The sequence below is a fragment of the Macrobrachium nipponense genome, chromosome 21, assembly GCF_015104395.2.
Source record: "Macrobrachium nipponense isolate FS-2020 chromosome 21, ASM1510439v2, whole genome shotgun sequence".
NCBI classification, from domain to species: Eukaryota; Metazoa; Arthropoda; class Malacostraca; order Decapoda; family Palaemonidae; genus Macrobrachium; species Macrobrachium nipponense.
Window position 1 is genome coordinate 59,847,985 of NC_087212.1, and position 12,167 is coordinate 59,860,151.

The 12,167-nt window shown below is 46.5% G+C and overlaps 2 protein-coding genes across 2 annotated transcripts in view; one reads left to right on the forward strand and one right to left on the reverse strand.

The window, feature by feature from the left end:
• Positions 1-12,167, reverse strand: part of LOC135197488 (claspin-like) — a 269,392-nt gene that overhangs the window by 130,224 nt on the left and 127,001 nt on the right.
• LOC135197633 (claspin-like) overlaps positions 10,387-12,167 on the forward strand; it is an 85,300-nt gene continuing 83,519 nt past the window's right edge. Inside the window, exon 1 of the mRNA XM_064224652.1 lies at positions 10,387-10,540. Within this exon, the coding sequence (XP_064080722.1) occupies positions 10,387-10,540 (154 nt within the window). The remainder of the gene's footprint in view (positions 10,541-12,167) is intronic.

Here is a 12,167-nt window from a genome sequence, read left to right on the forward strand (position 1 = left end):
TCTCTCGTGTCAAATTGGGCCCATGCTCAGGGGATCCGTTTGCTGAGGTACCTCGACAATTGGTTGGTCTTGGCAGTTTCCATGGAATAGCTGCTGCAGGACAGGGATCGTCTACTTCGTTTCTGTCTGGAACTGGGCATCGTAGTCAACCAGGAAGAGTCAAACCTTGTGCCCAGTCAAAGGATTCTCTACCTGAGCATGGTCGTTGATACCACAGTGGTTAAAGTTTTCCCATCGGATCAGAGATTGGAGAAGTTGCGGGTGGTGGGGCGCGACTTCCTGTCGGAACCACATCAGTCAGCTCATCAGTGGCAGGTTCTTCTGGGAGTGTTGTCTTCCCTGGAGAAGCTGGTCCCTCGGTCTCTGCAATGGAGACTGGGAGAATTCTGGTCTCCGGCAGGGGACTCACCCCAGTTAATGGTTCCTCTGTCTCTGGAAGTGAGAGAAGACCTTCGTTAGTGGTATGACGACCAGAATCTTTCGAAGGGTGTCCCTCTGCGTTCTCTTCCACCGGACTTCCTTATGTTCTCAGACGCCTCCCTCGCAGGTTGGGGGGCTCATTTAGGCGGCCTCATCGCTACAGGCACTTGGAGTTTGGAGGACAAGCAGCAACATATCAACGTCTTGGAGTTGAAGGTATCCTTCCTGAGTCTGAAGGAGTTTCGGGAGAAGGTAGGAGGTCATTCTGTCATTCTCATGTCGGACAACACCACGGTGGTAGCCTATGTGAACAAACAGGGAGGCCTGGTTTCTCGTCAACTTCGCGCTGTGACCTTTGAGGTTCACCAATGGGCGGTCAGCAATTCGTTAGAGCTCTCAGCCAGGTATATCCCAGGCAAACGGAATGTGGTCGCAGACAAACTCAGTCGTTGGGATCAGATCCTAGGCACAGAGGGGTCCCTTCATCAAGTGGTAGCAGACAAGCTTTTCCAGGTTTTAGGGAGACCCATGCTGGACCTTTTTGTGACTTACTTCAACAGGAAGCTGGAGATAGTCTGTTCAGTGGTCCCAGATCCTTTAGCATTGGCAGAGAACGCATTCCAACAACCCTGGGACAAGCTGGAGGTGTATGCCTTCCCTCCGTTTTGTTTGATCCGTCAAGTTCTGAACAGGATAATGAGTTCACAGGGTCTCAGAATGACTTTGGTAGCCCCTCTGTGGCCTCGGGCAGAATGGTTCCCAGATCTCCTGTGTCAGCCCCTTGCGGAAAGGTTCCACCAGTCAGTAGAATCCCTGTCTCTTCACGGTTGGAGGCTATCAAGTATCTCCTCCGAACGAGAGGCTTTTCTCAGGGAACGGCAGGGCATATGTCCAGCAGTTTCTGAAAGTCGACCGCCTCAATTTACCAAGGCAAATGGGTTATCTACTGTGATTGGTGTCGTAAACGGGGTTTTTCTCCACTCGCGACCTCTATTCAGCGAATAGCAGACTTTTTAACCTTCATCAGAGACGAGAAACGTTTGTCCATTTCTGCCATTAGAGGCTACAGGGCGTCCCTGAGTTTGGTTTTACGCCTTAAAGGTATCGACATCTCTTCCTGGGAACTTTCCTTGCTAGTTAAGGGGTTTGAGCAGTCGAGTTCTCCTAGAGAGCTCAAGCCTCCGACGTGGGATGTTTCCTTGGTTCTCAAGAGCTTCACTAAGAGTCCATATGAGCTCTTGCGTTGCTCATCTGGCAGGAACTTGATGCTCAAGACAGTTTTCCTTTTGGCCTTGGCATCTTCCAAGAGGGTAGGAGAGCTCCATGGTCTGAGCTATGAGGTGAAGCACACCAGGGGTTGGTTGTCTGTGTCCTTCGAATTTGTCACGGAATTCGTGGCCAAGACCCAAAATCCCTCGGTGCACGATGACAGGTTTACTTCGTTTTCCATTCCATCACTGAATGAATTTGTGGGTGGTGATGCTCAAGAGCTTTTGTTGTGCCCTTTCTGGGCCCTATGTTGCTATCTGTAAAGGACTCGACACCTTAGACCAGGCTGCTGCAGACTTTTTGTTAGCACAGGCTGTACAAAGAAAGAGGTGTGTAAGAGTACTATCGCTTTTTGGATATGGGAAGCCATCAGACAGGCATACTTGACTCTTGATGATTCCACCACCACGTCTGTGCAGGCTGGAGCGCATGATGTTAAGGGTATTGGTCCCTCTCTGGCTTTCAAAAAGAACTTGGCTGTACATAAGAGTGCTGAGCTCTGGTACTTGGTTACGCCAGTCCACGTTTACCTCTTTCTAACCTAAGGCTGTTGCCCACAGATCTGCGGACACGTTTTCCCTGGGCCCTGTGGTGGCTGCCCAGTGATTACATAGTTGCCCTTAACAGGGCACTTTTGTATCTTACCTAAGATGATTGTGTGGATGAAATAATGAGTGAGTTGGCTGGTCTCCTTCTTTCTCTTGTACCTTTCCTTCATCCTTCGTGCGGGTTAAGGAGTAGAGACATCATTCGCTGGACTTGGTCTGATACAGGTGAGTAAGGTAGTCATACTGATAGTGTGGTCACTTAATATACAAATATCAAACCCTCTGTTCGGTAGCATATGCTCCACTCCTTGGCAAGGAGGAGATGGGAGTAATATAAACCCTGGTGTATTGGTTTGCTATTGGACAGTCAGTTTCTCTTTGGTTCCCTATACAATGGTTCTCCCATATATTATTGTACGTGACTCAGGGTCTGAGTGGTTAGATATCAATTTATCTAGCTTCTCAACGGGCTTCAGTCCCTCTCCAGAAGTCATTTTTTTTGGAAGCTGGACTGGTGGGTAGGCCCCCAACCAGTTTAGGATGTCTTGTACCTCCCTCCAAGTATGAGTCTATCATATTGTTAAGACCGAAGGTTTGTTTGTGTATGAACAAATGACAAATTTTCTAAGACAGTTTGTATTTTTCATAGCAAACCTGAGGTCTTAACATTATACTGCCCTATTCTAGCTGCCCCTCTGTGTGTTAAGACATCCTGAGTTGGGAAAGACTTGACGCGGTGGCGTAGGTGAGTGGTCCTTGACCACTCTTCATCTGATCTTCGCATGCATTGCCACATATCACAAGATTCCTTGCTTTCATCTGTTTTTTAACGGGATCCATCTAGGTGCTAGAAATTATCCTATTGTTAAGACCTCAGGTTTGTAGCTATGAAATATCAAATTGTCTAAGAAAATTTGTCATTTTTGGAGTAGAGTATGTCCATGTACCCCACATCCATTCAATGTGGGATTCAGCTGTGTAATTACTTGGCAAGTTACTTATATATGAAAATGACATTTTCATGATAAAATTAAATTTTCATATACACTTGCCAAGTAATTACAGAGCCCTCCTGCCCTCTTATGGACATGCAGACACAAACAAATTGAGTATTTGTACTTGCCAGGTTGTTTTCTGTGTTACCCAATAAGGGGTAGGTTTATCACCTAGGTAAAAACAGAAAAAGCAATACTGATAAATTTTAAAAAGTTGCTGCCCGAGTTAGAAACGTTAGCTATCTAATCACTGGTAAGTATTTATGAAACTTAATTTTATCATGAAAATCCATTTTCATACAATCAACTTACCTGTCAGATATATACATAGCTAAGACTCCGTCGTCCCCGACAGAAATTCAAATTTCGCGCCACTCGCTACAGGTAGGTCAGTTGATCTACCGGCCTGCCCTGGGCGGCAGGACTAGGAACCATTCCCCGTTTTCTACTCATATATTTTCTGTCGCCGTGGTATCAACATCGTTGCTGCCACCTCTTGACTGGAATTCGCTTTTCTAGACAATTGATCATCTTTTTGTGGACTTTTGGTGACGTACCTGGATCGTTGTTTTGGCATCGCTACTTTGGACTGGATTTGGACTTGCTTTTGATTTTTCTTCAAGAATGTCTGATTCAAGTGGTTGTGTGAGAATGTGTGTAATGTAGGCTGCAAGGTGAGGATACCGAAAGCTTCGGTTGATCCTCACACTGTATGTCGCAAATGTAAGGGTTTTGAATGTTCTATTTCTAACACCTGTCATGAGTGTGAGAGGTTGAATGTTGAGGAATGGAAGACTCTAACTTCTTACTTGAAGAAGTTAGAAAGGGATAGAGTAAGAAGGGCTGCATCTAAGATTGCGGGTAGTAGTACAAGGCCTATTGAGCCTTTGGATGATTCTAACTCTTCTCTTATTTTTTGATTCTAATCCTGTATCAGGGCCCCTCACTGGCTTTACATTTCAGATTCGGCTCGGAAATTGCTGAACTGAAAGCTACTCTTCACAGGATGAGATCCAAGATGGCTACCATGAAAGGTAAGGACTGTAAAGTGATTATAGTGAAGTGAGTGTCCCCAGTGTTGTGGAGGGGGCGTCTGACCGTCTCTGCGACGCTCCCAGGCCTAGACCTCTTCAAGCTCCCAAGCCCAGAGGAGAAGAAAGTCGAAAGCCGTACGGAGGTTGTGGAGAATTCCCCCCGGTCAGGCGTCCCTTCAGCAGGCTCTGTAAATAGACAGGCTGCTCAGGACCGCTATAGGAAAAGCGTCCTCAGAGAGTGCTTCTCTTCGTCCGCTTCTCCCTCTCCTCCTAAACGAGGGTGGAAGGATTCGGACTTGTCCGCAGGCCCCTGAAAAGGCACTGGAGAGATCCTGTGTTGGATTCTAGCCCAGAACGCTTTTCGGAAGAAGCGCCTCCTTCCATCAAGAAGGCTAAGAGGGTTTTGACGTCCCATGATGTGGGCAAAACTCCTTCCAAGGTTTTGACGTCCCATGATGTGGGCAAAACTCCTTCCAGGTCTCCCTCTCCCGTTCAAGAAGACGCCAGGAGAGCTTCCAAGAGGATCATTTTTGGCGGTGCAGGAACAGTTATCCGCCTTGGTAGGAGTCCTTTCGAAGGATCCCCCTCGTAAGAAAGACGTGAGACTTCCGGTCAAGAAGACTCGTCTTCCTTCTCCCGCCAGGAGTGAGGCTCCTGTGGGACGTGAGTTGTTTGAGATCTACTCGGATAGAGACTCTTTGGACGATTTTGATTCGCCAGACAAGCGCGAGGCTTCCTACAGACGAGAAGCGTCTTCTAGGATTAGAGCGTCAGACAAGCGAGAAACGCTTTACAGGCGCGAGGATATTCCCAGATGGGATACGTCTGCCAGACCAGCAGCTTCAGCCGAGCGCGAGGTAACAACCAGGCGTGAGGATTCAGCCAAGCGCGAGGCGCCAGACAAGCATCATACATACAAGGATGTGGCACCAGAAAGGCGCGAGGCGCCAACCAGGCGCGAGGCGTCAGTCAGGCGCGAGGCGCCAGCCAAGCGCGAGGAGTCAGCCAGGCGCGAGGCGCCAGCCAGGCGTGAGGATCTTGCCAGGCGCGAGGCAACAGCCAGGCGTGAGGCAGAAGTCCAGCCAAGCGCGAGCCCGCCAGCCAAGCGCGAGGCGCCAGCCAGCGCGAGACCAAGCCAAGTAGAGGAGCCAGCCAAGCATAGGAGCTCTATACGCTCTCTTAGCCCTCTCCTATTAGGAGTTTGTCTCCCGTAGAGAGAGTTTTTGGACAGGAAGACCCGGAACGGGAAGTGGCTTCTCCTTCTATCCGATTTTTTTAGATTTTAGAGGACTCACGGCAGAGAAGGGCTGTCTAACTACAAAGTTTGACAGCTCTCCTCCTCCAGGAATACGGAGATGCTTTGATCCCTGCCGCTCCTCCTTCGCCTCGTTCTCTTTTCTCTTGCTCTAAGATGCTGAAGTCGTCGGCTTTCTTGAAGATGAGACCGACGATTTCTATGAAGAGAGAGAGCTCTTCAGTCTCTGGATAGCTGGATGCTAACCAAGAAAGAGCTAGTAAGGACAGTGTTTTGCATGCCTCCCGCTAGACTTACGGGCAAGAGAGGCATTTGGTACCAGACTGGGGAGAATATGGGTCTCACTCTCCCAGCTTCGGCTGAAGCTGACTTTTTCCAGTCTGGTAGATGCATCCAGGAGACATAGCCTTCATACTGCGAAGATTACTTGGGGTCTTTCAGAGTTGGATCATCTCCTCAAGGGACTTTTTCACATTCTAGAAGTCTTCAACTTCCTAGATTGGTCCCTTGGGGTGATGTCCAAGAAGGCTCATGCCCCTGAAGGGCTAGATCCGGACGTACTCCTTAGCAATTTTGTCCTGTATTGACAAGGCGGTACAGGACGGCTCAGGGAAGTTTCTTCCTTATTTGGAGCAGGTCTCTTGAAGAGAGATCTGTTTTTAGCGCTTTCTTGACGAAAGCAGTATCCCATTCGCAAGAGCAGCCTTGTTATTCGCCCCTAGGTGGTCTGACCTTTCTGTTCCCTTCACAGTTTGGTGAGGGATATTTCCCGATCTCTGACGGAGAAAGCAACACAGGATCTTTCTCCTGCAATCTTCTAGGAAGAAGAGACCAGTGATGGTGGGAGAAAAGAAAGGTGTGTCTACTCCTGTTCGGCCCTTCGAGGAGGCCCTCCCGCTAGAGTTACCGCTAAAAGGAAAACGACCGAGAAGAGAGGTAGAGCCTCGTTCCGTCCCTTTAAAAAGGGGAAAGTGAAGTGGCGCTCCTCCAAACACCAGTAGGTGCCAGGCTCTGGGGATTTGCGGAAGCCTGGACTCTCATAGACACAGCGCTTGGTCGATGTCTGTGCTTCAGAAGGGATACCTCATTCCTTTCCTGGACAATCCTCCCCCGACGTCAACTCCGCGGGAATTGTCCGCCAATTACAAGGACCCTGTGTTGAAAGATACTCTTCAACAAATGGTGGATCAGATGTGGGACAAGAGAGCTATAGAACTAGTGCTGGATCAAAGCTCCCCAGGGTTTTAACAATCGTCTTTTCTTGGTTGCGAAAGCCTCGGGGGGTGGCTGGAGACCAGTTCTGGATGTCAGCGCTCTGAACAAGTTTGTTCAGAAACAGAAGTTCTCCATGGAAACCTCTGCTTCAGTCCTTGCGGCTCTTCGCCAAGGGGATTGGATGGTGTCTCTGGATCTCCAGGACGCCTATTTTCACGTCCCGATCCATCCTTCGTCGAAGAAGTACCTCCGTTTCATGACGGGGGGAAGGATCTTCCAATTCAGAGCCTTGTGTTTCGGCCTGTCTACGGCGCCTCAGGTTTTCACACGAGCCTTATGAAAAACCGTGGCGAGATGGCTTCATCTGAAAGGAATCAGTATATCTCTGTACCTAGACGACTGGCTTATCAGAGCAAAGTCAGAGAAACAGTGTTTGGAGGACCTGACTGTGACACTAAACCTGATAAAGACCTTAGGATTACTCGTGAACCTCGAGAAGTCCCAACTGATCCCCAGCCAGAACTTGGTCTATCTGGGGATTCGGATGGATTCTCGGGGTTTTTCGAGTATTTCCTTCTCAAGAGAGACTAAACGAGAGGTTTAGAAAAAGTCTCTCTCTTCCTAAGGAAGGAACGTACTTCGGCGAGGGAATGGTTTGAGCCTATTAGGGACCCTTTCCTCGCTCGAACAGTTCTTTCCTCTAGGAAGACTTCATCTCCGTCCTCTTCAGTTCTTCCTCAGAAGATCGTGGAACATGAAGACAGGACTTCTCTCGGACAGTTTTCCCATTCCAGTTCTGATGAAACGCAGCTATGAATGGTGGTTACTCCCACTGAGGGAAAACAAGGGTACTTCCCTGGAAATACAGAGCCCAAACCTTGTATTGTTTTCCGACGCGTCGGAAAAAAGGTTGGGGAGCAACCTTGGGAAAGAGAGAGGTGTCAGGCACTTGGGATGCTTTCAAGTGTCCTGGCACATAAACTGCAAAGAGCTGTTTGCTGTACACCTAGCTCTAAAGAGCTTCGAACCGTTAGTGAGCAACAAAATAGTACAAGTGAATGCGGACAATACAACCGCCCTTGCATACATTCGGAGCAAGGAGGTACTCACTCGTATGCCCTTTACGAACTCGCAAGAGACCTGCTGTTGTGGACATCGCAAAGGAACATCTCTCTATTGACGAGGTTCGTTCAGGGAGTAAGGAACGTAGAGCGGACAGGCTGAGCAGGAGGAACCAGGTCCTTCATACCGAATGGACCCTCCACTCAGACGTTTGCCGGAATCTCTGGTCTCTTTGGGGACTCCTCATGTCGACCTCTTTGCCACGTTCCTCTCGAAGAGACTGGAAGTCTTCTGTTCAGTAGTGGAACGACCCCAGAGCTCTAGCAGTAGAACGCCTTCCTGCTAGATTGGTCTCAGGTAGACGTTTACGCATTTCCCCCATTCAAGATTCTGGGGCAAGTGCTCAGGAAGTTTGTGACTTCAAAGGGGACAAGAATGACCCCTGCCCCTGATAGCCCCCTTTTGGCCAGCTCAAGAGTGGTTCCCAGAGATGCTGGAGTGGATAGTAGACTTCCCCAGATCCTTTCCCCACAAAGGAAGGATCTCTCAGACAACCACACTTCGAGAGGTTTCATCAAAACCTCCCCGCTCTCGCTCTGACTGCCTTCGACTATCGAAAGACTTGTCAGAGCGAGAGGCTTTTCTAGCAAAGCAGCAAGCTCGATCGCTAGAGCCCGGAGAACTTCCACTATCCGGGTTTACCAATCCAAGTGGGAAGTTTTTAGAAGGTGGTGTAAGTCGAAGAAGTTGTCCTCCTCCAGTACCTCTGTAACAGAAATAGCTGATTTTCTGTTATTTTTGAGAGAAGAATCGCGTCTCTCCGTAGCCACGATAAAGGGCTATAGGAGTATGCTATCGGCCGTCTTTAGGAATAGAGGCCTAGATTTGGGAAACGATAAAGATCTACATGATCTGATTAGGTCTTTTGAGACCAAGAAGTCTAAGATTACTTCTCCCCCTAACTGGAATCTAGACGTAGTGCTTAAGTTCTTGTCTTCAGAGAGATTTGAACCCCTACATTTGGCCTCGTTTCGTGATATAACGAGAAAATGTTTATTTCTTTTGTCATTGGCGACGGCGAAAAGAGTTAGTGAACTGCACGTCCTTAGTGACAAAGTCGGGTTCAATATAGATTTCAGCATCTGTTCCTTCAAGGAATTATTCTTGGTGAAGAATGAAAATCCTTCGAATCCCTGGCCGAGAAACTTCGAGGTAAAAGGCTTATCGGGTCTCGTCGCAGGGAACGGAGAGGTCTCTTTGCCCAGTAAGGGCGTTAAAGTTTTTACTACAGAAAAAGAAACAGTTGGGAGGTTCTAGACAAGGTCTTTGGTGCTCGGTGAAGGATCCATCAAGACCTATGTCTAAGAATGCTTTAGCCTTTTTGTCAGGAACGTAATTACGGACGCTCATAAGGCTTGCACGGATGATTCTTTCAAACTCCTGAGAGTAAGAGCTCATGAAGTGAGAGCAGTGGCGACGTCTCTCTCTCTTTTCAGAGAAATATGTCACTGAAGAATATCTTGGAAGCGACATATTGGAGATGTAATTCTGTGTTTGATTCTCACTATTTTGAAGGACGTGCGTGTGACCTTATGAAAAATGTTTTTCCTTAGGTCCTTTTGTGTCTGCGGGCACAATCCTGGGTACAGGAGCTAACAACAATCCTTAATTTTTACTACTTAAGTCTAATAGATATGTTCTAGACTTTCTGCTGAACAAGTGCAGATACGCACAGGCGGCCAGTCACTTCCGTTCAGTAAGGAACTCTTGTGATATCTTTTAGTAGATGATATCATTTTTTTTTTTGGAAAATTATTGTGTGCGTGTGCAATTTGGTTTGAGTTACGGTTGTTGCGAAGAGTTTTGGGGATAACTCTGAGCAATTTTTTAATACTAACATGGTGGTTAGGATCAGGTGGTCGGGATTGGTTGTGTGCTCCTTAATAAGGTGTGTTGTCATATAATGGATCAGCACCCATTGACAAAGTCCTTTCAGGCTCTGCTGAGTAAGTGGATAAGACCCCTTCGGCAGTTCCACAAGAATTCTTGCCATAGATCACATATCTCGCTAAAGTTTTCTTGAGGTGATGCAGACTACGGGGCAAACACCCACGAAGTCTACCACCTATCAGGTAGGAACCAAGGTTTTTATTTATACCTACAACAGATGTTGTTTACCTGTCTATTCAGTAGTAGCTGTCTCTTACCCTCCACCGAAGGTGCCAATCAGCTATGTATATATCTGACAGGTAAGTTGATTGTATGAAAATGATATTGTTATAATACAATAAAGTTTCATACATACTTACCTGGCAGATATATACGATTAGGGCCCACCCAGCCTCCCCGCAAGGAGACAGGTGGAAGAGAAAATATATGAGTAGAAAACGGGAATGGTTTCCTAGTCCTGCGCCCAGGGCAGGCCGGTAGATCACCTGACCTACCTGTAGCGAGTGGCGCGAAATTTGAATTTCTGTCGGGGACGACGGAGTCTTAGCTATGTATATATCTGCCAGGTAAGTATGTATGAAACTTTATTGTATTATAACAATATCATTTTTTTTATGAGTACATATAATTGTTGCATGATGTCTGCTCCTCAGTTTGGCGACCCTGTACCTGGTGCACGAATGGTATTACTTAAAATGGCTTTGCAGTCAAAAATTATGGAAAAACGAGAGAAGGAACGGTTAAGGAAGGTGAAAGAGAAACAATTTTTAGATAATGAGCAAGTGATGCAAGGTGAGTATTAATTATCATACCATATTGTAATTTGTAAAATATCGCATCAATTTAATTGTCATCTTTCAATTTTAGTGATTGTAGGATCAATTTGTGTTATTCCCACACTACGTCTAAAATGCAGATCAAAGGTTCATGAGAGTTCATTGGCAAAAGTAGTTTCCATCTGTAGTTTCAATTAGCATTTTTGTCTTAGTGTATTTTGAATGAATTTATTGTTTTCTCTATTGCAGTCGACCCCCGATTTGCATGGGTTAGGAACCATGACTGAACTGTGAATAGCTGAAACAATGTGAATACTTGAGACCGTCTTCTAAAAAGGCATATAATTTCCTATTTTAATAGTTCAAACACCAAATAACTGGCTATTTTAATAGTTTGAACACCAAATACACCTTATACTATCATCTTAAACACTTTAATATCATTTCAATGTCATCTTATAACATTACCCCTAAAAATACACAGGAAGCTTACTACATTACCCTTAAAAATATTTGGCTTACATCTATGCGTGGACACTCCTGCAACTGTTACTCTTACCAAGGCAAAAACTAAACAAGTCACCCCTATATTCAGGCACACATTTTCTTCCATACTGTATTCAAGCCTTACCGTTTTATTTTGATATATGCAGTAGATAGGGGTAACATTTGTACATTCTCAAGTACAGGGAACAGTTAAGTATTGTACCTGAATATTTAGATATGCATGGCAAAAATTATATGAAATAATGGGAAGTTTAAGATAATGTAAATCATACGAGTACTAACCAGTGTTGAATGTTGATTGAGGATGATGATGAATTAGCTTTGCAGTCTGATGAATGACAATGAAAATATGATTGCACAGCAAAGCAGAGGAGTTACAGTTCTGGGGGTACCTCTTCCCCTTCTCCAGGTGCTTTGTCCAACAATTGCACTTCTTCAGGGGCTTTGGAAGGCTTTGGAGGGTCCTTCTTCATGGGCTTGAGAAACTTACTGATAGCAGCTGCTATTGCTGTCTTTATGCTGAAAAGGGGGTTATTATAGGGCCCCTTGCACGCATCAAGGGCATTTAAAAACTTTATGGAGCATTCCATATAAAAGATTCCCTGCCCCAGTCATCTCTTGCAGCTCCCTGGCTACCCTCATAATTCAGGACACATTCCAAAGACAGACCCTCCTCCTCCTCATTCCCTGGCAGACTTAGTCAGCTCCTCCAAATCCTGGTCCGTCAGGGCATCAACGAGGTGCCGACTTCATCCCCAGTGGCGTCATTGAAGTCTTCTCCACCAAGTGTTCTCGGCAGTTGGCCTGCATCATGAATGGCTGAATGTTGAATTTTTTCAGGAGAGAAGCCCTTATAGTCATGAACACACTGGCCACAACTACTTCAGCACATATTAAAGGTCTCCTCCTTCATGTCTCAACAATCGGCCAATGACTGTCGGATTTGGCACTCGTGAACTTATGTCAATACTCCTTCAGCATAAATTCACCATCTGTGTCCATTGTCTTCATGAGGTGCATGAGGTAGTTGCTGGTGTAGAAGTGGTCCATAGGCTGGAAGAAGGTGGTGGTTTGGCAGGGTGGAGCTTGAACTGGACTCCCTCGTAATAAAGATCAAGGGTGGCCTCTAGCATTAT